At 42.6% G+C, this 21761-nt stretch overlaps 1 protein-coding gene across 4 annotated transcripts in view; it reads right to left on the bottom strand.

Annotated features, from left to right (window-relative positions):
- The window catches only part of HOOK3 (hook microtubule tethering protein 3), an 88254-nt gene that overhangs the window by 46330 nt on the left and 20163 nt on the right, over window positions 1-21761 (bottom strand). For 3 of the 4 annotated variants that reach the window (XM_027529887.1, XM_027529885.1, XM_027529886.1), the window contains exons 3-8: window positions 19240-19312; window positions 16278-16328; window positions 14633-14765; window positions 11191-11258; window positions 4439-4501; window positions 2848-2931 (exon numbers count right to left, since the gene is read on the bottom strand). In XM_027529887.1, coding sequence (XP_027385688.1) covers window positions 2848-2931; window positions 4439-4501; window positions 11191-11258; window positions 14633-14765; window positions 16278-16328; window positions 19240-19312 — 472 coding nt within the window. Of the gene's footprint in view, window positions 1-2847; window positions 2932-4438; window positions 4502-11190; window positions 11259-14632; window positions 14766-16277; window positions 16329-16675; window positions 16743-19239; window positions 19313-21761 lie in introns of those variants that run through there. The other variant, XM_027529889.1, reaches the window with a different exon arrangement.

The following is a 21761-nucleotide window of genomic DNA, read 5'->3' as shown; positions in this document are numbered from 1 at the left end:
CTGTAGTCTTATCCTGTTTACTGTCTGTCTTCTTCGTGCGCACGTAAGCGCCTGGGGGCAAGGATGTTCATCCAGTTCTGTGTTCCCCTCAACTTCACTGTATCCACAGCAGCCACAGGGCAGGGGAAGGTCTGCAGTGGGTGCTCAATGTCTGTTGAATAAACGAATGCGTCTGAAATGCCAGCTGTCTATCTTGTCAGATTTCCATAACCGCACGAGTGTTTTCTCAGAATAGACCAACAGCTCAATTCTATACCGTGCGTCTATTTCTGCTCTTGTATTCTTTTTTAAATAAATATTTAAGGCTTTAAATCTTAAAAACTCATTTCTTTGTTCCTAATTTCTTTTAATTTATGTATTCATTTTAACTGGAGGATAACTGCTTTACAATGTTGTGTTGGTTTCTGCCATACATCGTCAATCAGTTCATGAAAGTGAAAGTCGCTCAGTCGTGTCTGACTCTTTGTGACCCCGTGGACTATATACGGTTCATGGAATTCTGCAGGCCAGAGGACAAGCTGTGAACAGCTCAGCCCTTCAGGGCCACGGGTCTCGCCGTGGGTCCTCAGCCCCGACTCTGCAGCACAAAAGCACCACAGACAACACAGCGAGCGATGAGCTGGCCTGTGCCACCACGTCACTCATGAGACAGAGGGCCAATCCCAGCGCACGACTGAATGTTATACTACCAAGGATAATACTTATATTCTGCTGGTGAAAACAACCAATCTTATTAGCGTGAATAATTTATGCATAGCTACATTTTAAAATCTGAAAAGCAACTAACAGCACTCACATGTGTGCATGCTCAGTCGCTCAGTCGTGTCCAGCTCTGTGTGACCCCATGGACTGTAGCCCACCAGGCTCCTCTGTCCATGGGATTTCCCAGGCAAGAATCCTGGAGTGGGCTGCCATGCCCTTCTCCAGGGGCACTTACATTATGACTAGGTATTATTTACTATACAACCGAACAAGTCTGCTCTCATCACAATTCTACGTGCATCCGAAGCAACGACCAACTATTAATGCCTTCAAAGAAAAATGCTTCTGGCAGAAAACATCAGATCTGAGTACCACTACCCAGCTTTAGTAAGTATCAATATGCGGCCAATCGTGCACCATCTGGACCTCGTCCACTCTGTCCTCCCCTCTGGTTTTGCTGTAAATCCAAGACAAATACATTTTATTTCTTATTCTCTTTTTATCAATGAAAGATTTCTTCAACTTCATTTTTAACTATTCTACTGGATTTTTATTTTGACAATTCTATTTTTAATTTACTTAAGTGTTCCTCTCAGTCTGAGGGGCTTCCCTGGTGGCTCAAACAGGAAAGAATCTGCCTGTAGTGCAGGAAACCTGGGTCTAATCCCTGGGTCAGGAAGATCCCCTGGAATACTAAATGGCACCCACTCCAGTATTCTTGCCTGGAGAATCCCATGGAAAGAAGACCTGGCGGACTACAGTCCACGGGGTCATAAAGCATCAGACACGACTGAGCGACTAATATTTCATGTGTTTCTTGATCTCTGACTTTTTTCTTTTGAAAACAGCATCTTGTCCTTACTTTAGAGATGCAGCATCTTTGCCAGTTTCACAGGGGCATTAAATAATCAAAGAGAAAACTTTTCTACTACCCCAATTTCTCTACTTCCTCTAGGGCTAGTTTCCTGTTCACCTTGACCCTGCTCTTTTTTGCTACGCATTTTTCTTCACATGCTCTCTGTAAACTCGAGAACCCAGAAAGGTCAAAATGCAAAGAGCCTAACCCTGCGGTACTAACACTGAGTCTATCGTCCCATACTTCTGTTCGCTTAACTCTTTAGAAGAGCACCCTCTGGTAGCAAGCTGGCTTCAGGTCAGGGTGTCTGCAGCGGGTGACACGCGTTGGGGGCGCTCTCCTCCAGGAGACCCTGTTGTACCTCGCTGCAGCCTTCTACCATGTGGGGGTGGGGGTGGGGGGCTCCGTGCCATTCTCTGGGGTTTGGCTACAGCAGCCCATCCCTCTTTATTGTTATTTTTAAAACTATTTATCTTTGTTTTTGGTGGCACTGGGTCTCTGTCGTTGCGCTTGGGCATACTAGTTGCAGCAAGTGGGTGCCACTCTCCAGCTGGGGTGCCCGGCCGTCTTATTTGGTGGCTTCTCTTATTGCAGAACATGGGCTGCAGGCGCCCAGGCTCAGTAACTACGGCCCTCAGGCCCTACAGTGCGGACTCAGAAGTTGCGGGGCACAGGCTTAGCTGCCCTGCAGCATTTCCGGGGCCAGGGATTGAACCCACATCCCCTGGGTTGGCAGGCAGATTCTTACCTATTGGAACACCAGAGAAGTCCCCATCCCCTCTTATAAGAGTTCCTGGTCACTGCATTACTCCTCTTAGGCCATTCAGCACTTTTCCCAACTGTCTTTGGCCTTCAGAAGTGGATAACGTGTGTGGTGCGCTATTGCTGGCTGTAACCGAGCTGCTTGTTAAATACTCAGGAGACAGGTGAGCCGACTGTTAAACCATTAGCAACTGGTACTGGTCACTGGGAGTGTGTATACCGTGGAGACTGGCAAACACTACAAAAGTCAGGACTTTTAAAAATCTCCCCCTGTCTCCTGAGTGCTGGTCTCCCTCCTCTTTCTTTCTGTGGGCTTATCCCATTTTCATTCATTTATCGTGAATTTACTGGAGTTGTGAGAAGGAAGGAAAACTCTGATCTTTGCTAGGTCTGCACTCTTTTCCCAGGATTTTTCTTCTCTAATTAGGCTGTGTTATAGTCAAACTGAACTGCAAGAGGGACCCACTGTGTGCGGTGGGACCCACAGAGTGCATTTCAGACAGGTGGTCTGGGAACAGCCCTCTTACCTGCAGATCCAACTCGTGGCACCTTTGAGCAATTTCTTCCTTGGCCGACAAAGCTTCGTTTAGTTCTTCTGAAGTTTTCTTCAGCTGGGCAGAGACAAAGAGCTACAGTCAGCACTGGAATATGACACGGCAACAGCTAATAACCACACATGTAGAGCAGAGAACTCCCTTCTCTTTCTGCGGACAGCAGAAATCAAGAACCCTTTTGCATGAGTCAAAACAAGACATTTCTTTTTTTTTTTTTTTGATGCGTGATAAATGTTCAATGAACAAATCTGGAAATTTATAAATAAACTTCGCATTGTTTGGAAATAATTTAGACCAAATTTCTGTTGTTAAGTAGCCACTTCTAACTGTGAATATCTTTTAGTCCTAAGCTTTGTCTTTTCTGAACTTTGAATTTTGTTCTCTTGTACATCTTTTCTTATCTGGGCTACCTGGTTCTTGGTAATGTTTTGATTCTGTAATAACTGAGAAATTTTACTTTGGTAAAATCTATACAAGCTAGAACAGGGGTTCAGCTGTTAAAATAAATAGCTAGTGTATTTCAACACAAATGTTCAATCATATTAAACCTCTGTGTTAATTTTATCAGTTTCAGAATGAAAGGTTTTTATTACCCTGATTCTCAGCACAAACCAAACAGTCCCATTATTATGATAAACTCTAAGTTAGCAATGTATGAAAACATTAAAGTTAATTGACTTTTTAGAAGAAAAAAATTGATGAAAATAAAATTATATTGGCTTTTCATTTCATGTGATCAAATCTCTGTGTAATGGATACAAAAACAAAAAGTGCATTCAAGGTAACAAGCTTAAACTCAGATGCCACAGAGTAAGGAAAAGACAAATAACAATTTGGGCTAAAATTATAGCATACCCAAAGATTTTCCTGCAAAACATTTAGAAACCACAGGGAAGAAATGAGAGGAGACAACACGAAGGTTTCTATTCATGCTGTGGAACGGAGGTCCCAGAGCAGAATACAGCGACTGACAATGCAACAACCTTTCATTAAAAAGCAATAATTAAAATTACAAATCAACTTTTCTGTTAAAAACTGTAAGAATATATTGCAGAGTTCCTTAGAAAAATATAGTAGCTCCTTAGTGCATTTAAGTATCTCCTGACAGATTGTTCACATCTTCAGAAAGATGAAAGGAAAAAGAAACTTTTGTCATTGAAGAGTAACATGAAATAAAAGGCAAAATATCTTTTGTGTTCTAAATAAATCGTAGGACTAATGCATGCCATGTTCCAGGACTGCATCTGTTTTCTTAAACGTGGCATACAGAAAGCTATCACTAACAGAAAAAGAAAAACCATGACTAGAAAACACAAAATATAGTAAATTACAGAAGCTAATTTATTTAATAAATTATGTTAGTTACAAATTACAAATTTTATTACAAATGTTTACCATCCATTAGTAAAGTGGCTTTAAAAAAAAGTGACCGTAATTCTTGCATTTTAGGTAAAAAATAAAGAATTACACCAATATATTTCATGAGCTGAAACATCCTTTTCATTAACATCCAAAGTTTACCCTTCAACCTCTGCACAAATAGAAACAATGCAAAACCAGGTACCTGGCGATCAAGGTCAACATAGGCATCATTCCCAGCAGACACAGGGGACTCTTTACTCATCAGCTGAAATCAAGATTTAAATGATTACAACCAGGAGACAGAAATGACATTTGACATAATACACTTACAACAACAAACGGGAACGCCTGGCTGCTGGAGAATTGTAAAAATTACAATGAAAAACACAAGTGTAAAAGGAACATTTTCTTATGCATCAAAGCTTTGTTTTGCAGCAGGATTAGCCTTCACCTAAAATCATACGTGTGCAACTTCAGGGCAGGGCCAGTCATGAGAATCAAGTGTTAGCTAGCCTCACCACGAAAAAAAGACAAGACTTTACGTTGAAATGTGGCTAAATATTTTAAAACACTGACTTCTCAGTACCAAAAAAATAGCATTGCTAGGTAACTATTTCTGAAGAATAAATGTGGCTCAGATCAGTGTCAGCCCAAATGAACTGCTGATGCTCAGAGATGACACGCGTGCAAACACAAATCTACCTCTCAGCCTCTCCCACCCTTGTGCTGCTCAGAGAAGATCCAGGCGGTGTGTGAGAGTGTGGGGAGAAAGGGTAAAATTCTGACTGTGACAAATGTTGGGGGCACACAAAACATGTCCCCATTTTCTCCTGTTTCCCATCTTATATTCTGTAAAAAGGACAAAAGAGAGGGACGATTAGAAAGGTGGGGACATCTTACTGAGAGATCTTGTCACTTCAGCCTTTATCCCACTCTTTACAGAGCTGCTCCGCTCAGCTGCACCTTCTTCTCTGTATCAGTGGTTCTCCAAGTGAGGGCCCCACACCAACACCACCAGCATCCTAAGAACTTGCCAGAAATGCACATTCTTGGGTCCCCGGCTCAGATTTACTGAATCAGAGACTCTGGGGTTAGGGCCCAGGACACACACTGAAGTTTGAGAACCACTGCTCTCTAATCCTGTCATGAGAAGAGTCAAAGTCCCTTAGCATAATTAGGAAAAAAAATCTCAGGAAGTATAAAAGAAAACTGGCTTCAATTTTTTTATGCTTTCATGGTAACAATATTAATAAAAAGATGTTCAAAACAGTTTTCTTCCAATTGGGGAAAAAAAAACAACCCAACACAGAGAAGATGAAATTCAGAAAAAAAATACAAAAATAAATGCATTATTCTACCATCCGGAAATAACCACTTCTGTGATTCTGAACTATGTAAGAAGCCCCCTGTGCCACGGGCCGCACACAGCTCAAGAAAGAAAGACAGCTCAGGGATAAGGGCGGTGCCGGATCTGATTCAGGGCAGCGGCGGAGGGGGTGGGCACGGGAGTGAGGCGTTTTCCTGAGGTCTTCTTCCCGTCCCCACTGTTGCAAGTTAGTCCCCACCCGAGCGCAGCAGCACGCCTGGCACCCCACGCCAACACCGCCTTCTCCAGGTCACTCACAGACAGGGGGTCTGCCTGCCCCTCCCTCCCGGGCCCTGCGCTTCCGTACTCCCCTCTGGTTTTCACTCGGCCCGTCACCCTTTCGGTCACGTCCCGCCTCACTCTGCTCAGACTCTCCGGTGAACGTCACTGTTGTCCCGGCCCGGAGTTTACTCTTTTGTCGTCTTCTCTTTGACAACTGCCTCACTCCGGACATCGGCTGATACAGTTCAGCATCTGTTTAATCAGTTACCTTCACCTTCCGGCCTAGGCTTCGTGGCCTATTATTTGGTTCTAATATAATCAATTCTCTTACCTTAGTACCTTCTCCCAGGGAAAATCTCAATCCAAAACCAACCCAACCACCTTTCTCTTCTGGCTGTAAACCCTGACCGCTAAGTACTGAGAGAGTCAAGGTATTTTATAAACCACAAAACATGACGTACGGTTTCCAGGGTCAGCTAGGCCTTCAAAGTTGCCTGTTTCCGAAGTATAGCTGTTTCTCCATCATCAGCCTCTTTACTCCATTAGAGATTATTCCAAACCGTTCCTGCTTCTCAAACCTCGCCAACTCTCCCTACTCTTCATGACCAGACTTTGCCTTCAGATAAGAAATTCCTCAGTTTCCTGTAGAACGGACAGCATTCATGCCCACCGTTCCTCCTTCAATCTGGTTAAAACTTCAGTGTTGTTCCTCCAACCCCAGGCTGATCCCTCCACTTAACACTCTCGACCCTGTCTCTTCCCAGCTTCTCAGACCCTGGACCACCTACCATTTTCTTGTGTTATCTCAACCTCTCTCCTGCTGTCTCCTGGGGCTTCCTCCTATTAGCATTTAAAGAACTGAAGGACTATTATGTATTTGACTACCATTCACATCTCTCCAAAGAAGATACTATAACACAGCCAGAAAACACATGAAAAGATGCTCAACGTCACTAGCCTGGAGGGATATACAAATAGGCCAGGATGAGAAAGCACCTCCCATCCACTCCGATGAGGGGCAGTTACAAAGGCCCAAGATGGGGGAGAGGAACCAGAGTCCCGGGGAACTGCTGGGGGGAGTGGACAGCGATGCCAGCACCTGTGGGAAGCACCCTGGCACTTCCTCAAAGTTATACACAGGGTCATCACATGCACCAGCAGTTCAGTTTCTCGGTATATATTCAAAAAAATTAAAAACAGGTGTTCAAAAGAAAAAAAAAAGACCCCATATACACATTCACAGCAGCGCTACTCTCAACACCCCAAAGGTGGAGGAACTCGCGTCCACGGACAACGCGTAACACAGTGAGGCCCACTCACACGTGGACGACCACGCAGCCGCGAAAGGAGCCAAATATCGAGACGTGCTACAGAATCACCTTGAAAACGGCCAGGTTTATAGCTATGTGTATTGTACCACAATAGAAAAAAAGAAATCGCGATCAGCAGCACCTGAATAAAGACAGTACAATCATCTTACAAAAATGCTTCTTCAACCCCATAGGTCTGTCCAGTCCTCAGGCCCTCCTCCAAGGCCTGATCAGTCACCAGGCCTACGGACCAAAGCTCTGCAGCACTCAGTCTGCCCACACTCGATCCGACACTGTAACCAGGTCAGCTCCCACCCTTCTCAGCGGACAATTACTAAGGTCGCACCTGCTCTCCTTTTTCTGGCCGTGTTTTCCTCCAATCCATCCTTCTCACTGCCTAGAGTTTCTTAGATACAGACTTGACAGTATTTTCTCCTTCAAAGTCTATTCACTGGTTTCCAAAATTCCACCTCGTTCAACATCCTACTGATTTTAGGGCTCTCCTGCCTCACCTCCAGCCCCCACCACCTCCCACGTCTGCTGAACAAAAGCAAACTTTCCAGAATGTTAACAGTCTCCGGATGGCTGGAGGCTTTCTCTTCTGCATTCTCCTATCTTTCTATAATAAAAGGTACTGTATCTTTAGCCAGGTTTGCAGCTCCTGTGTCCCCATCTGTCCCCTGCCCCCGCCACCCCCAGGACTGCAGCTCGTCTCCTCCCCCAGGGCTCAGGTGAGATGCCACGTCCTCTAGTAAGCCCTCCTCACGTGTCCCCATACCGACTGACTTTTCCCCATGATGGTGATTTTCACTCTGAACACTCTGGAGGTGTCTGAGCTCCTTGTCTGGCCAGCTCTTCCTTTAGACTCTCGCTCTGTGTGACAAGAGACCTTTTCCACAGCTCTATCCACCGGCAGGCTGCTATTGTCCCTCTGCATTCTAAACACCCAATGGGCATCTGCTAAGTGAACAAGATGAATATGCACGGAACAGACATATCACCTGAATATCCACCTGTACATACCTTTTCATACGTTGCTTTGTTCACTTGACATTTTAAAGGTCTTCCCTTTGTCGGAAGATACTTTTGGTGACAAATTTTTATCAGCTACATAATAAACCATGGAGTGGAGGTGCTATAATGTCACCTTCTTGACAATGGAAATACACTATTTTCACATTTTTGTTAATATAAAATAGGCTAATAAAGTTGTGCCCAATCATGGCCTGAATTTCTACATAATTCCTTGGGATAAGATTCACAGAATGAAAATCAGTCAGTTACAGATTTCAGTGAAAAAGAAAAACCCAATTAAAGATACCTTTTATTACAGAAAAATTTGAGAATGCAGAATAGAAAACATCCAGCCACGTGGAGACAGTTCACATTGTGGAAAGTTTGTTTTCACACATCTTAATTTTTACTTTTTAACAAAAATGGGATTATACTGCTTGCGTGTTCTGTATCCTATCTTTTTAAACCTAATATGCTATAAACTTGGCCCACGTCATTACTTTTCAAAAAATATGCTTTAACGCTTACATAAAACGCCAACGTATGGTTGAATCATACTTCGTTTGTCCATCCCCCTGTTGCTGGGCACTGAGGTTATTTCCTGTGTTTCAGTCCTAGATAGTAAGGCTGAATAAACGGACCTGAGGTGACACAGCACAGCCTCACAGCGTGGGCTCTGCGTTATCCGAGTTCTAACTCTGCTGCTGCTTCTGGTGTGAACCTGAGCTGGTTGCTCACACTGTCGAGGCCTCTTGTCTCCTCTCTTCTAAAATGGGGACAGTGCCAGTACATACTTCAAAGAATGAGATGTAACCTTTTTAAAAGGTTTTAAATTGTGGTAAAATATCTGTAAGATAAAAGCTGTCATTCTAACGATGGTTATGCACACTCTTCAGCAGCATTAATCGCAGCTGCAGTGAATGTTGAGTTAGTATTAACAGATGTGACGTGTTTACTGAGTACCAGCAAAGAGCAAGTGTGAATACACGCTTGCTATTACTATTATCGCTGTCTACCTTTGTACTTCAGACTTCCTCAGGATAAACTCCTAACAGTGGAATTACAGGATCAACCACAGGAAGGCAGGACAGTTAGCGGCCCCCTTATTATTTCTTCCTGTTTTGGCTTAGTAACAGGACCCTCACATTCTCGCTGGGTCTGTGACCACCTGGAATAAAGAACACATTCTCCAGCTTCCTCGAGTGCCAATGCGAGAAACAGCTGGATAACAAGCGTGAGAATTCCTAGACTTTTTCTAAAAGGAAGTGGAGAACCTTCCTTCGGGCCCACCTGCTGGCCAGGATGTGACGTGAGGACTGGTGCACACGCCACCAGGGCAGACCACAGGGCTGGAATCACGTGTTAGGGACGGCAGACAACGAGCGGCACGTAGCTGGGCTCCTGATGCCAACAAGCCAACCCGAGACCACTGAAGGGCAATCCAGGCTCACATCTCACTGACCGTCGCTGTGTTATCTGAACACTCACAACCCTGAGTCTTACCCTCCTACCCCGGATCAGTGCTAGACTGCCAAACCGATCCTCTGTTAAAAGCTTTGCTTTGTAGTAAGGTCCTGTGTAATAAAGAACACTCTGGCTGACCTCTGTCCCCATGTATTAGAGGGAGGGTTGGGGCTTTGAGCCACTGGGTATCAGCCTGACTTCTGGGGAGGAAGGTGGTTGGAAATTTCGTTCAACCTTGTGGCCAACGATCCAATCATTCATACTTACAAAACGAAGCCCCATCAGAACTCTGGACACGAAAGCACAGGTGAACTTCCCTGGGTGGCAGCAGCACTCCGCGTACCGTCACACATTAATGTGCCAGAGGTAACACCCCTTGATTCCACAGGGAGGGGACAACAGAGACCGAGTTAAGGACCCCCCAGACCTCCACTGTAGGGAGCCATCATCACTGAGCTCTACAAGTTATTCCAGCAAATGACCTCATCTGAGGGTGAGCAGGGACCTCTGCATCCAGTCAGTCGGTAGGATCGAACAGAAGATACTTAATTTGCATTCAGCATTTCTCATGTTTGTCTGCTGTATTTTTTCCTGTTACTTACTTACATTCTGCAGTTCCTTTAAAGGTTTCTCCCACTGCTTTTATGATTAAAAAAATTCTCCCCTCCTAAGATCCACCAGTTATTAATCTATCTTTCATTTTCAATACTACAGTTCTATGTTTAACATCTGATGGAATTAAGAACATACTGCCCCAAAATATGCACCCTGACCTGTTGACTATTTCAAGCTGAAGGAATTGAGAAAGAATGGGGACAGGAAAGATTTCCTGACCTTCCTCGGAAGCAGGTCTTAAGCCCCTCTCGGGAGAGGTACACTCCCAACGTCAGAGGGGAGACGTATCCACGCCTCCAAGGCCACAGGGATGCAAGAGGAACTGGACACCAGGACTCATTGCTGCCCTTTTTCCTCCCTGTCACATTTTCCCACAAGACTCTCCACTCTTCATCAAACCCACGCAGGCTGAAACACTTCTTCAGCCTTCATTTCTTCACAAAGCTTCTTGTGTTGTGTAAGACTTACATTAAATACGGTTGTATGCTTTGCTGTTGTTAATGTTTTTGTTGTTTTTTAGAGGCCCCAGCAGACAACTTGGAAGGGTAGAGGAAAAAAGTATTTTTCCTCTTCTACAGTTGCTAATAAATACTCATCTAGAAATTTGAGTCTGGCAGGAGTTGAAGACCAATTTTCTTCCCAACAAGAGACCCATACTTAGGTGTGAGGCAGTCTGCAGGTTAAGACAGATACTACTTAAAATGGTTTTAAGAATCAGTCAGTCTACTATTCCTAATTCATCAGTGTATTTAAAAAAACTAAGTATAGTTGCCGAATATCTACACCTGCAAGAGGAATGTTTACCATTTAAACTAAAAATGAGATAAGCCAGAACATAAGTATAAAAAAAAAGATTCTCGGAAACTAAGTAGGAGAATGTCTCTAAAATTTCTAACTCAGACACTCAAACTCAGGCTTGCTCCTTTAATTCCTCACCAACTGTAAGCACGAAGGTCCACATACCTCCTGGATGGCTGTCATGACGACATGCTGGACAGACTCCTCCATCACCATGATGGCTTGGATGTACTCTGAAAGCAAGAACAACCTGGAGTGTCAGTGTTCGAGTGACAGACAAGCGAGGGAGTCAAGGCTAAGACTTCATCAGTTCTGCTAAGAAGCTTCCCGTGTTTCGATTCTTCCTTGGAATTTCTCGTATGTGGTTAAATACATGTGTTGGAGGTAAAGTGAAAGCTGACAATCGGCACGTTTCTTTCCTGAAATTGACTCTCCCCTTCCCCATAGAGTTGAGGCTGCTGCTCAAAGTCCCAGGAATGGAGGATTTCAGCATTGTAAAGCAATGAAACAGTAAAGCCTAAGGCCAAGAAGGAAAGGACTCTGCATTGTTCCTAAAATTTAAACATCTTTCACACTGTTCTGTGTTACATGTTATAAAACTTTGATGTCTAGGTTTTATTCTTATGTGACATCAAAGTATTGAATTGTATAATTTCTTGTTGTTGTTCAGTTGCTAAGTCGTGTCCAGCTCTTTGCGACCCTATGGACTGCAGCATGCAAGGCTTCCCTGTCCCTTCACTATTCCCTGGAATTTGCTCAGAAGCGTGTCCATTGAGTCAGTGATGCTATCCAACCATCTCATAATCGTAATTTTTACCTTAATATTTTCTACAATTAAAAAAAAAATTAGGGAATCTGAGAGCTGCTTAGAACAAAGAATTAAGATGGTTTTAAGATAGAGACTGATACCATAGTTTAAAAATACTGTGTAACCCTGAGCTTTAAAGTCATGACCCACATCTTTAAAAAGTGAAAGCACCAATGTCATCAATCTTGTCCTCACCACTGCCAAAAAAGAGAAGAATCCCTGAGTTGTTAGTAGTACACAGTTGGAAAAAAAAAATAATTTCTTGCCTTGTAAAAAAGGCCTGGAAGTCGTTTTATTTTCAGATCCAATAATAGATGAAAAAGTGAGGATGAAGTATAAAAAACCAGGTGGATTTCAACAAATATGGTAAATATATTTTAATAAGAAATGTTTCAGAAATTAAAGTCATTAGGAAATTTTAGCCTTAATCTGCTCCTCTCTCACTTTATATCCATAAAAACACCAAAAAAACTGTCTCAGCATTCTAATATGAGATAAAGGGAGTCCGACTGTGCAATTGTTATAGTGATCTTTTGGCAAGAGACTCCTGGATCTTTAATGCCAAACTATAATCCTCTGCTTGACAGGTAACTTGTTTAAAAAAATAATGCGACCGCATTATTAAATCGTGACATTCTAGTTGTTAATGCCGAAGCTTCTAATTAAACAAAACATGTTTTTAAGGAAGTACTGCCCCAAGGATACTTGTCTCCAGCAAATGTGTGGCGATGCACTCAGACATACACAACACGTTACATGCATAAACCACAGGCGCTGTCAGAGGCAGGAACCATGGACGTCATAACCGAGTCACTCTCTGGTTAAGAAAGAAATTCCTTTAGTCTGAGCTCAAGGTTTTGTTCGATTGGTTTGTTGCGAGGCACATTCTACGAGTGTTGGGAACAAGGCACGGAATTTCCTGGCTACGGGGCCGCTGGCATGGCTGGGAGCAGAACGAAAGGCTGAGACTGTGGTGCGGGGGCAGGGGCCTGGTCAGGGGCGGGGGGAACGGGCGACAGCCCCGGGGACCTGCGGAGGGGGCGGGCGGGGGGGTTAGTCAGGTGTGAGAGGGGAAGCGTTAGTTAAGAAGCGGTGTTGCCACGTCAAGGCCCTTCCCCGCGAACACCGTAAAATGCTGGATGACATAAAATGACGTGAGAACCAGGTTAGTGCACGCTTTTTGAAAAGTGGAAAAAAGTAATTTAAATCTTAAAAGTTAAAAATCCAAGCACGTATGATTGCTGGGCGCAGACTCAGGAGCAGTGGAGGATGAGGTGGGCTGTATCAGAGAGCTTATCCTGAAAAGCGAGCGTCTAGGTCCAGAACTTACAGCAGTTTAGCACAAAGAGTACCAAGCTCTCATGTGGAAGAGACACAGGGTTTTGTCCTCACTGGCCTCTCACGAGCAAGAGATCTGGGGCGAATAATATTTATATGAGTCTCAGTTTCCCAGTCTACAAAAAAGTGTTCTTCGCTGGGTTACCAGGCAGAAGGGAGACATTCAGTTAAGTATTATTATTAGTGTGTTTTTACTACTAATCTTTGCTTTTTCAAATCTACCACTGTGTATCTGCCCTAGTTTGAGAAGTCAGGTAGCCGAGATAAACGGATGCTGAGCCAACGCTCTGAGCAGTTGCTCTTCACTCTAGAAACTGAAAAACATCCTCTGAACAGAAAGCACGTGTTTCTGCCACGCTTTATGGATTACAGAGCACACACACACACAGGATCACTGACTCCTCACGACAATGGGGTTTCACGCCCTCACTCGGGCCATGAGGAAGCAGGGCAAGCACCGAATCCCGGGACGGGAGGTAGACGGCAGAGCCCCTGGCCAGCCTCACACCTTGCATCCCGCGTGCCAGCAACCCAGAGATTCACGGCATTTGACGCAAGCTCTCAGCTGCGCTCCTGAGGACAGAGAACACCCTCCGAACAGTGGGGTGTTAAAATCCTGTTCAGAGTGTTCACTGCTCACATAATTTTCAGGGAAAAACTCAATCTAGGTGTTACACAGAACATGCGGTCTGTGTGAGAAGCTCAATGAATATCATGATTGCTTTCCCATAGGACTACAGATATAGGTAACATTCTCATCTTTTCCTATTTGGACCCTGTAACCAGCCACTCTTAATGGCTACACACTTTCAAGAGCTGAGAACTCTCCTAACAGAATAAACATGTAAGAAATTCTTATCTGAATTTAACGAACTATGCTAAATAATTTTTATCTGCCTTTTAAAATCAAAGCACTTACTTAGAAATGCCCGTCCCACTCAACTTAAAGTTCTACGACGGCAGGTACTAGGTCGACTGACACTGTCCCAAACCCGAGCGTGATACATATATTCAGTTAAGTGTCTATGAAATAAATCCTTCAATCTAAAACATCTAATTTTAGGTAAATTACATATCTTGCCATCTAAAATATCAAATTTTAAGTTCCCATAGCTGAACTGATCATAGGTATTAATTACTATTAATCAGTAATTAACTTGGTTGGACCTTGTCCAATTAACAGTAAATTTCATCAGACTTGGTGTCGTTAAAAATAATCTACTCAAAGAATTAGGTAGTCTTGCAGAAAGGGGAAGGACATCATCGCAATCAAATTTGTTCTAACCTGTTAAACTCTTTTTAAGCTTGAAAACAGATTACTGGTAAAAATCATAGAAAAGGGCATTCTTCATGAGTGGCCTTAAGATGTTCTTGTTTGAACATGCGATCTGTATACACGTAATGATATGAACTACTTTCCTCAGTTATTTTACATGCACGCGCTAACTTCAAATATGTTACCTTGCTTCTGTTCGCAGTTCACAGCACAGCCTAAAATGAGCTGAAGCATCCTTCCCAGCTCTGCAGCGTCGGAGTGCTCAGCGATCAGGTTCACGTCAGGAAGGGTAAAGTCATTGATCTGCTGCCCTAGAATCTGGCCAGAGAGAAACACTTGAGAGCTGCAGTGACATCTACATGGCCAACTAAAATCTGATGAGAGAGGAGTCGTCCACACCGGAAACTCCCTGCTCAGAGCAGAGCTGTCTAGTCTTTCTACCTCCCCCATGTAAGTTATAACCCTCCTGAGTTACGACAACTTAGTCTCTAATCTTGTATGTGATGTGGACACTACTGAGCCCCCCATCTCCCCCGGAGGACTGGCTGTGCACTCTCTAGAGAAGTAGAGCCCAAGAGGCTCTAAAACCCAGGGGCAGCGGAAAGAGCAAAAACTGAAGGTAGTTTCACGCCCGCAGAAGCAGGATTCCCCTGGTCACTTTCACTCTGTGTGACTCCAAAATGCTAATAGCAAGATGCCCATATCTGGAAAGAGAAGGGAGACTGGCCCTAAACGAAGTATCTGAGGACAACTGGGTAGGTTTCTGTCCGATGATGGTACAGTGAAGAAGACCCTAAAAGCACGAAAGCAAGACCAATGTGGCTGCAGTATGTGAGGTGAGCACAGAGCTGTCAAAGAGGAGGAGAGGGGGTCGCGTGGCATCCGGCGGCTCCTGGTGAGAAGTGAGGATTTCATTTTCAACACAACAGGGAGACCAAGAAGGATGATGTGGGGGATGAGAGTGACGGAACTGAATTTCCATTAAAAAAAAAAAGTAGCCTGGCTTGAGAGTGGAGAACAGATGGCAGAGGGGCAAGAGTAAGGCCAGGGCCACCGGCTGGGCTACACCAGCGACCTGAGCAAAAGCTGATGACTGCCTGGGGTAGGGCGCTGGCAGCAGAGACGGAGAAAATGGCATTCTGGAGAGTTAACCAACAGGCCTTGCTGAGGGCATCAGAAGGAGGAGGACCGTAGGATGATTTGCAGGGCTTGGACTTGGAACAGGAGGGTGGACGGCGGGGTCACGTGCTGAGATGATGAGGACAGATAACCTAAGCACAGACGTAGGCTTAAATGCAAGTCAGTTTGTGGAGAAAAACAGTAAGGAAGTAACAGGTGTTTCTAGGCTGTGGTGTGTTCATTTGCTATCTGTGATCACGAAATCTAAAGACAAACTAGTTCCACCGCCTGATTCTTTTCCCCATCGATGTCCTGACCATCCTGACACAGACTCACTGGATAAACAGAGTTAATCTTAGGATGGGAGTCTGCCAAGGAATAAGACGGAAGCAGGGAAGGGACTTGTCAGTAATTTTGCACCTTCATGAGTAAGGAAAGATAGGAGACAGTTAACAGATAGCAGAAAGGAAAGCTTACATAAATGAGTAGCCCTTCACCAACTATCCATATTATAGTGAAAAAGATTATTTATCTAAAATTCACTTAATAGCTGGTTTCCTGAACCAACATCATAGAGACTATACAATAGAAAATAAGGCTGATTATTAATTCTGAGTTAATTTTTCCTTTACTTGAAATTATTTTCAAGTACTGGAAAATTAAACTATCCCATAGTAATACTTCCAAGGAAAATGAAAAGAATGTCCTTACCTCATGATTGTAATCCAGGATTCCTTTCAAAATTTTCTTTAAGTTGCTTATCTGTTTAAAGAGAGAAAAAAACAACTGGGTAAAAGCCAACCACAGATGAAAACACACTTTAAGTTAAAAACTTTCTGAATCAACAATCATTCTTGTTAATCATAAAGTAAACATAAAAAATAAAATTCAACAGTACATTTGAATCACCATCATAAAAAAGGACTCTGAATGGTTTATTTGATCTAAGAGATTTATAAAGCAAATTAATTAAGCTTCCAATTATTAAATTAAATTTTCAATGTTCTGACCACATTGACAGAATCAGAAGGTAATTGCAGAAGACTTAAGAGTAGGATCAAGGTATGTAGATTTTCTGCAGGGAAAGAAAAAAAATGTGGCATGCTTACTGAAGACTTGAGTTCAGTGCCGTTTTCCCCAGAAAAGCAGAGTTACATCTTATACAGAGGTTAAGTTCTAAAGTTAGAGAATTAAGCAAAAATTATAGTCAAAATTATCCTCACAAAGCAACCTACGAAAACAGGTTGTCACCTATGAAAGAATGTCTCAAAGCTCCTCCATGGTCAGAAAAACAGTGTGTTCATTTAGCTGAGACCAAGAAAATACTTAGGAGCCATTAGGTTAAAAAAAACTATATCTTTAAATGTTTGTACAATGCTCAGCATTGCAAGACAACAGTGCTGTAAGGAGCGTCTCAGTAACAAGACAGGCTGAGGGACTAGCAGCCACTCAGCTCCGAGCGCAGGCTCCTGCTTTTGCGCCTGGGGGAAACCACAGGCACAGTCACCTGCGCTATTTCCCGCAGACTTGCATTTCCCCCTTGTTTTCTGGACCCAACTCGTGTGGCTGGATCTGTGTCAGGGTGCACACACGGCAGGATTCCTTTGATCATCCACCTGGCTGCCCCTGGTGGATGCTCCCAGTGGAAGACATTCTAGGACAGAGGGCAGGAGCAGTGGGAGCCATGAAAGAAAAGATTCCACAGCAGTGGGGCTCAGGGTCATCGAAGCCATGCTTAGTTTTAAGGGAAGACAATAAACTGAAAACATCATCCTTAAAAAAAAAACAACTCATAAATAAAACATGTTCGCATCCCTAAGAAAATTTGGAGTCATAGGAAATCTATACTTTCTTTGGTTCTATGGTGTTCATTTATCTTTTAACATTTTAACTTCGAAAAAGTCTTGAAGATCAATGCATTAGTTTAAAACAGTAGTTTATTCTCCACTGGAAAAACGACAAATCTTATTATTCATTCATCAACAGTAGCTTAAAATTAATGGCATCTTAAAATTTAAGAAATACAGCTGAAGAAATAGAACACAGGATATGATACAGAGAACAGGAATGCAAACCAGAGTGGCGCCTGTCAGTTCTGAACACAAAGGACGTGATAAACACTCCCCTTCTCTGGGTTACTGCCTGCCACCCTCCTGACACTGACGACTGTGTGGGTTTGTGTGTGTGTCTGTGTACAAACCGTGTACCCAGGAGTGGAGCACGCAGCTCCTTTAGTAGCAAATGAGCTGATGAGCAGCCTGATTTCTATGTCGTAACACTGAAGAGCTACCTCTTTAACTGTCTATTCTTGAAAGGCTATTTCGAAATTAAAACAGTGTCATTAAACAGCATCCATTAACTTGAGTTTAGTGAAAAAGAGGAATTAGATTCTGTCAGACCCAATGTCTAGTCAATGAATAAATATTTTCCTCAAACATGTGCTTTATGGAAATATAAAACAAACCAAGCTTGGCCCGTCCTAAGTCCAGGGATTTCACAAGCTCACTCATCTGAATTTGAGTCACTACTAAGCTGTATCAAGGGCTTTCCTTGGCTCAGGGGTAAGGAACCCGCCTGCCAACGCAGGAGATGCAGGTTCGATCCCTGGGTCAGGAAGATCCCCTGGAGCAGGGCACGGCAACCCACTCCAGTATTCTTGCCTGGAGAATCCCATGGACAGAAGAGCCTGGTTGGGCTACAGTCCATGGGGCTGCAAAGAGTCGGACACGACTTTTAGCGAGTAAATAACAAACAACAACAAGCTGTGTCAAAAATAAATGATTCTAGAGTTCTCCACACCGCCAGTTATGACCACAGAATGATTCTGTGTAACAAGATTACAGAGATGGAGAGGGAGGCAGCAGCGCCCGAGGGCCCGGGTGACGTGGGTGGTGTGTGTGGATGCGGGGACACGCATGTGGACAGAGCCAGGCAGGGCCGCATACACTGCAGAGTACATCCACATCAGTCCTTAGATTTCATAGAAACCGGGGGATCGGTACGTGGAAATTCTCTGTACTTTTCTTTTCCCAACCCGCTATATGAGTCTATAATCATTTCAAGACAGAAAGGTAAAAAAAAAAATTTACAGATGGGCTGCGATCTGTATTTTTAAAAAATAAAATAAAAACATTACTGCATAGAGCAAGGTTAGAAACTTATCTGACTACACATGCACAGACACTTGGGTGGGTGGGAGGCTTCACTGTGAACTGCATTTCTCACTGTGGGTTTCGCTCAAAGATGACTGAGAAGTACTGAAAACTAAGGTCATTAGAGTGGAAATAAAAATAATTCATTCTCTGAGTGCTGTGGACACAGTTAGTAATGATCAGTATTTCCTCATCTTTAATAACAACACTAGCAACTAACGTGACTGTCCTAAGTACATTACATGATTAACTCGTTTATTTCCGTGGGGTGGATCCTGTCACAACCCTCATTTTATAAATGGGAAACTCAGGCTCTGAAGGGCTGAAGACGTGACCGGGGTCGTGAGCACTGGGCTGGGCTGTGGGCCTGGTCACTATGCTTCACTAGACAGCACTGTGGTGAGCAGTCTCAGCTGACCCCCATCTTTAGTTACTATTCACCAAATGCTATTTCAGACACATCAGACCAAAAGTCAGCAAGGGTCACAGTCACCCAAGCGAAAGACATAAAAATAAATTACCTTTAGCCTCCAGTTATCTCCTACTTCAGTTTTGATTCTGTTTAACCAATTTTCATCAAAATACGCAGGATCTCTGCAAATAAGAAAAAGCTAGCATATTAAGATCATGTAGCTCTCAAGCTAAAACAAAACACACACATACACAAACACAAATGAAATTCATTTTGCATCATCACTTAATTGTTATGTAAAAATGTATTTGACACATATAAGTCACAAAATAATACATGACACTGAATGCAATTACAGTAAGTTTCTCTAAAATCAACCATTATCAGCTCGTTAAAAATATTTTTTAATCAAAAACAAGCTAAAAGGTGAAAAGTGATAAGATACAAGTTAAATATATTTTTAAAATTATACACTTATCTGGAATTAGCAGATACCATACTAATATCTAAAAGCAGTCAAAGTCAATGACAATTGTTTTAAAAAGGTCAATGAAATATATTAGGAAGAAGGTTAAAATAAGCTATTCAGTTAGTATTTCAATGCCTTTCATCCCCTACTACTTTGAAGGTCACCAACATTACTAAAATTTTAATGTGCTTAAATAGTATAAACAGAGACCTGTTTATATAATAGTAGGCATCAGACAAAAAAGGATACTGTTTCTGTTTGCAGAAGCCCTAAATCTAAGATAACACTTGGATTCGGTGTGGACAAACAAACCGAAACAAGGATATAACCTGAATATACTTATGCTTATTTTTCTCAGGAAAACCTCCAAAACTCCTATAAATACTAGAAAGAAAGAAAGAAAAAAAAAAAGCTTTTAGCCTGGCACGATATTCACCTTGAAGTTCTTGACACAGATGCTTTAAGAAATTAAATTGTATTTGTTCAAGACCACAAGTTGAACACCTCTGACCTGCTCTAGCAAGTGCTGAGTTGAAAGATCTATTCACAACATAACTGTCTCCATTCACCCAAAAAATGTAACAGCAACCAGAAAAACATGTTAGGACAAAATCAACAGTCTCAATTTAAACTGTCACTCAAACTGATATGCACAATCAGTACTAAATTTCAAGTTATCTTTAAATGAAATAACATGCTATCTAGAGTTTCAAAATTTTATTATTAAAAAAGATGTACTTATTTAGGCACACGTATTTATGAAAAAAGTTACAAATAAGTTATCTCCATAGAAATCTACGATGATTATTCTTGAAGCCTGTACCAAAGTTAACATATTCACTTTATTGTCTCTTTAATTTCTTTAATTGAGATATAATTCACAGACCATACAACTCACCTGTTTGAAGTGGATTTTAGTATATTCACATTACCACAATCTAATTTTAGAACTTCTCCATCATCCCCCAAAGAAATCCTTTATTCATTTAGCCATCACTCCTATTTCTCTTTTTGGCCGCTAGGAATTACTAATCTGCTTTTTACCTTCATGAGTTTGCCGTTTTGTACGTTTCGTGAAATTATGCACTGTGTGGGTTTTTGTGTCTGCTTTCCTTCATTCGGCATGTTTTTTAAAGTTCATCCATGTTGCAGCATGTGTCATCCCTTCTTTCCTTTTTAAGGCTCAATAATATTCTGTTTATGGATACACTATACTTTGTTTATCTATTCATCAGCTGATATACATGCTTCATGTGGGTATGTGCCTAGCAACAGAATTGCTGGGTCCCCTAACAACCCTGTTTAACACGTGAAAGGTGACTAAACTATTTCCCAAAGCAGCTGTACCGCTTTACATTCTCACCAGCAGCACACATCAGCTCCATTTTTTCCAGTCTTGCTGTTTGGTGCTATCCCTCTTTTTAGCTGTGTCTGTCAGCATGGATGTGAAGGACTGTTTCACTGTGGTTGTCATCTGCATCGTTGTAATAACTAATAATGTGGAGCATCTTTTCATGTGTTTATTGGCCATCTGTATATCCTCTTTGGACAAGTCTATTTAGAGTCTTTCCAATTTAACAACTGGGTTGTTTTTTTTGAGTTGTTAGTTTTTGTTTTTGTTTTCAGTATTCAAGATAAAAGCCCCTTATCAGACATAAGATGTGTAAATACTGCCTTGCATTCTGTGAGTTATCTTTTTACAACTTCTTGATGGCACAGTTTATGGCACAATTGTTTTTAATCTTGATAAAGTTCAATTTCATCTATGTCTGCTTTTTGTACTATATCTAAGAAGGTTTTGCCTAATTCAAGGTCAGGAGGACTCACTCCTATGTCTTCTGTGATTTTCAACAGCCTTAGTTTTCAACGTGGGCGTGTTTTTGGTAGGTTATGACCCGGGTGCATAATGTAAGCAAAGGGTCTAGCTCCATTCTTCTGCATGTAGATATTCACACTCAACTATTTTTGTTCCAAGCTTAATGTAGCTTCTTTAGTCGAAACTAATTTGAGTAAAACTGCAAAAAGAAGGAGACTGAGGAAGACTGCTGAGGTACGTTGACAGTACAGAAAGGCAGTGGGGCCCCCTCGAGAACTAGACCAAGGACAGGAAGGCTGTTAGCAGTCTGGAAGGTGCTCGCCTGACTTTCCCCTTTGCTTCTGCC

The sequence above is a fragment of the Bos indicus x Bos taurus genome, chromosome 27 (genome assembly GCF_003369695.1).
Source record: "Bos indicus x Bos taurus breed Angus x Brahman F1 hybrid chromosome 27, Bos_hybrid_MaternalHap_v2.0, whole genome shotgun sequence".
NCBI classification, from domain to species: domain Eukaryota; kingdom Metazoa; phylum Chordata; class Mammalia; order Artiodactyla; family Bovidae; genus Bos; species Bos indicus x Bos taurus.
The sequence above is the reverse complement of the archived record's forward strand: the minus strand, read 5'-3'. Positions and strand labels throughout refer to the sequence as shown.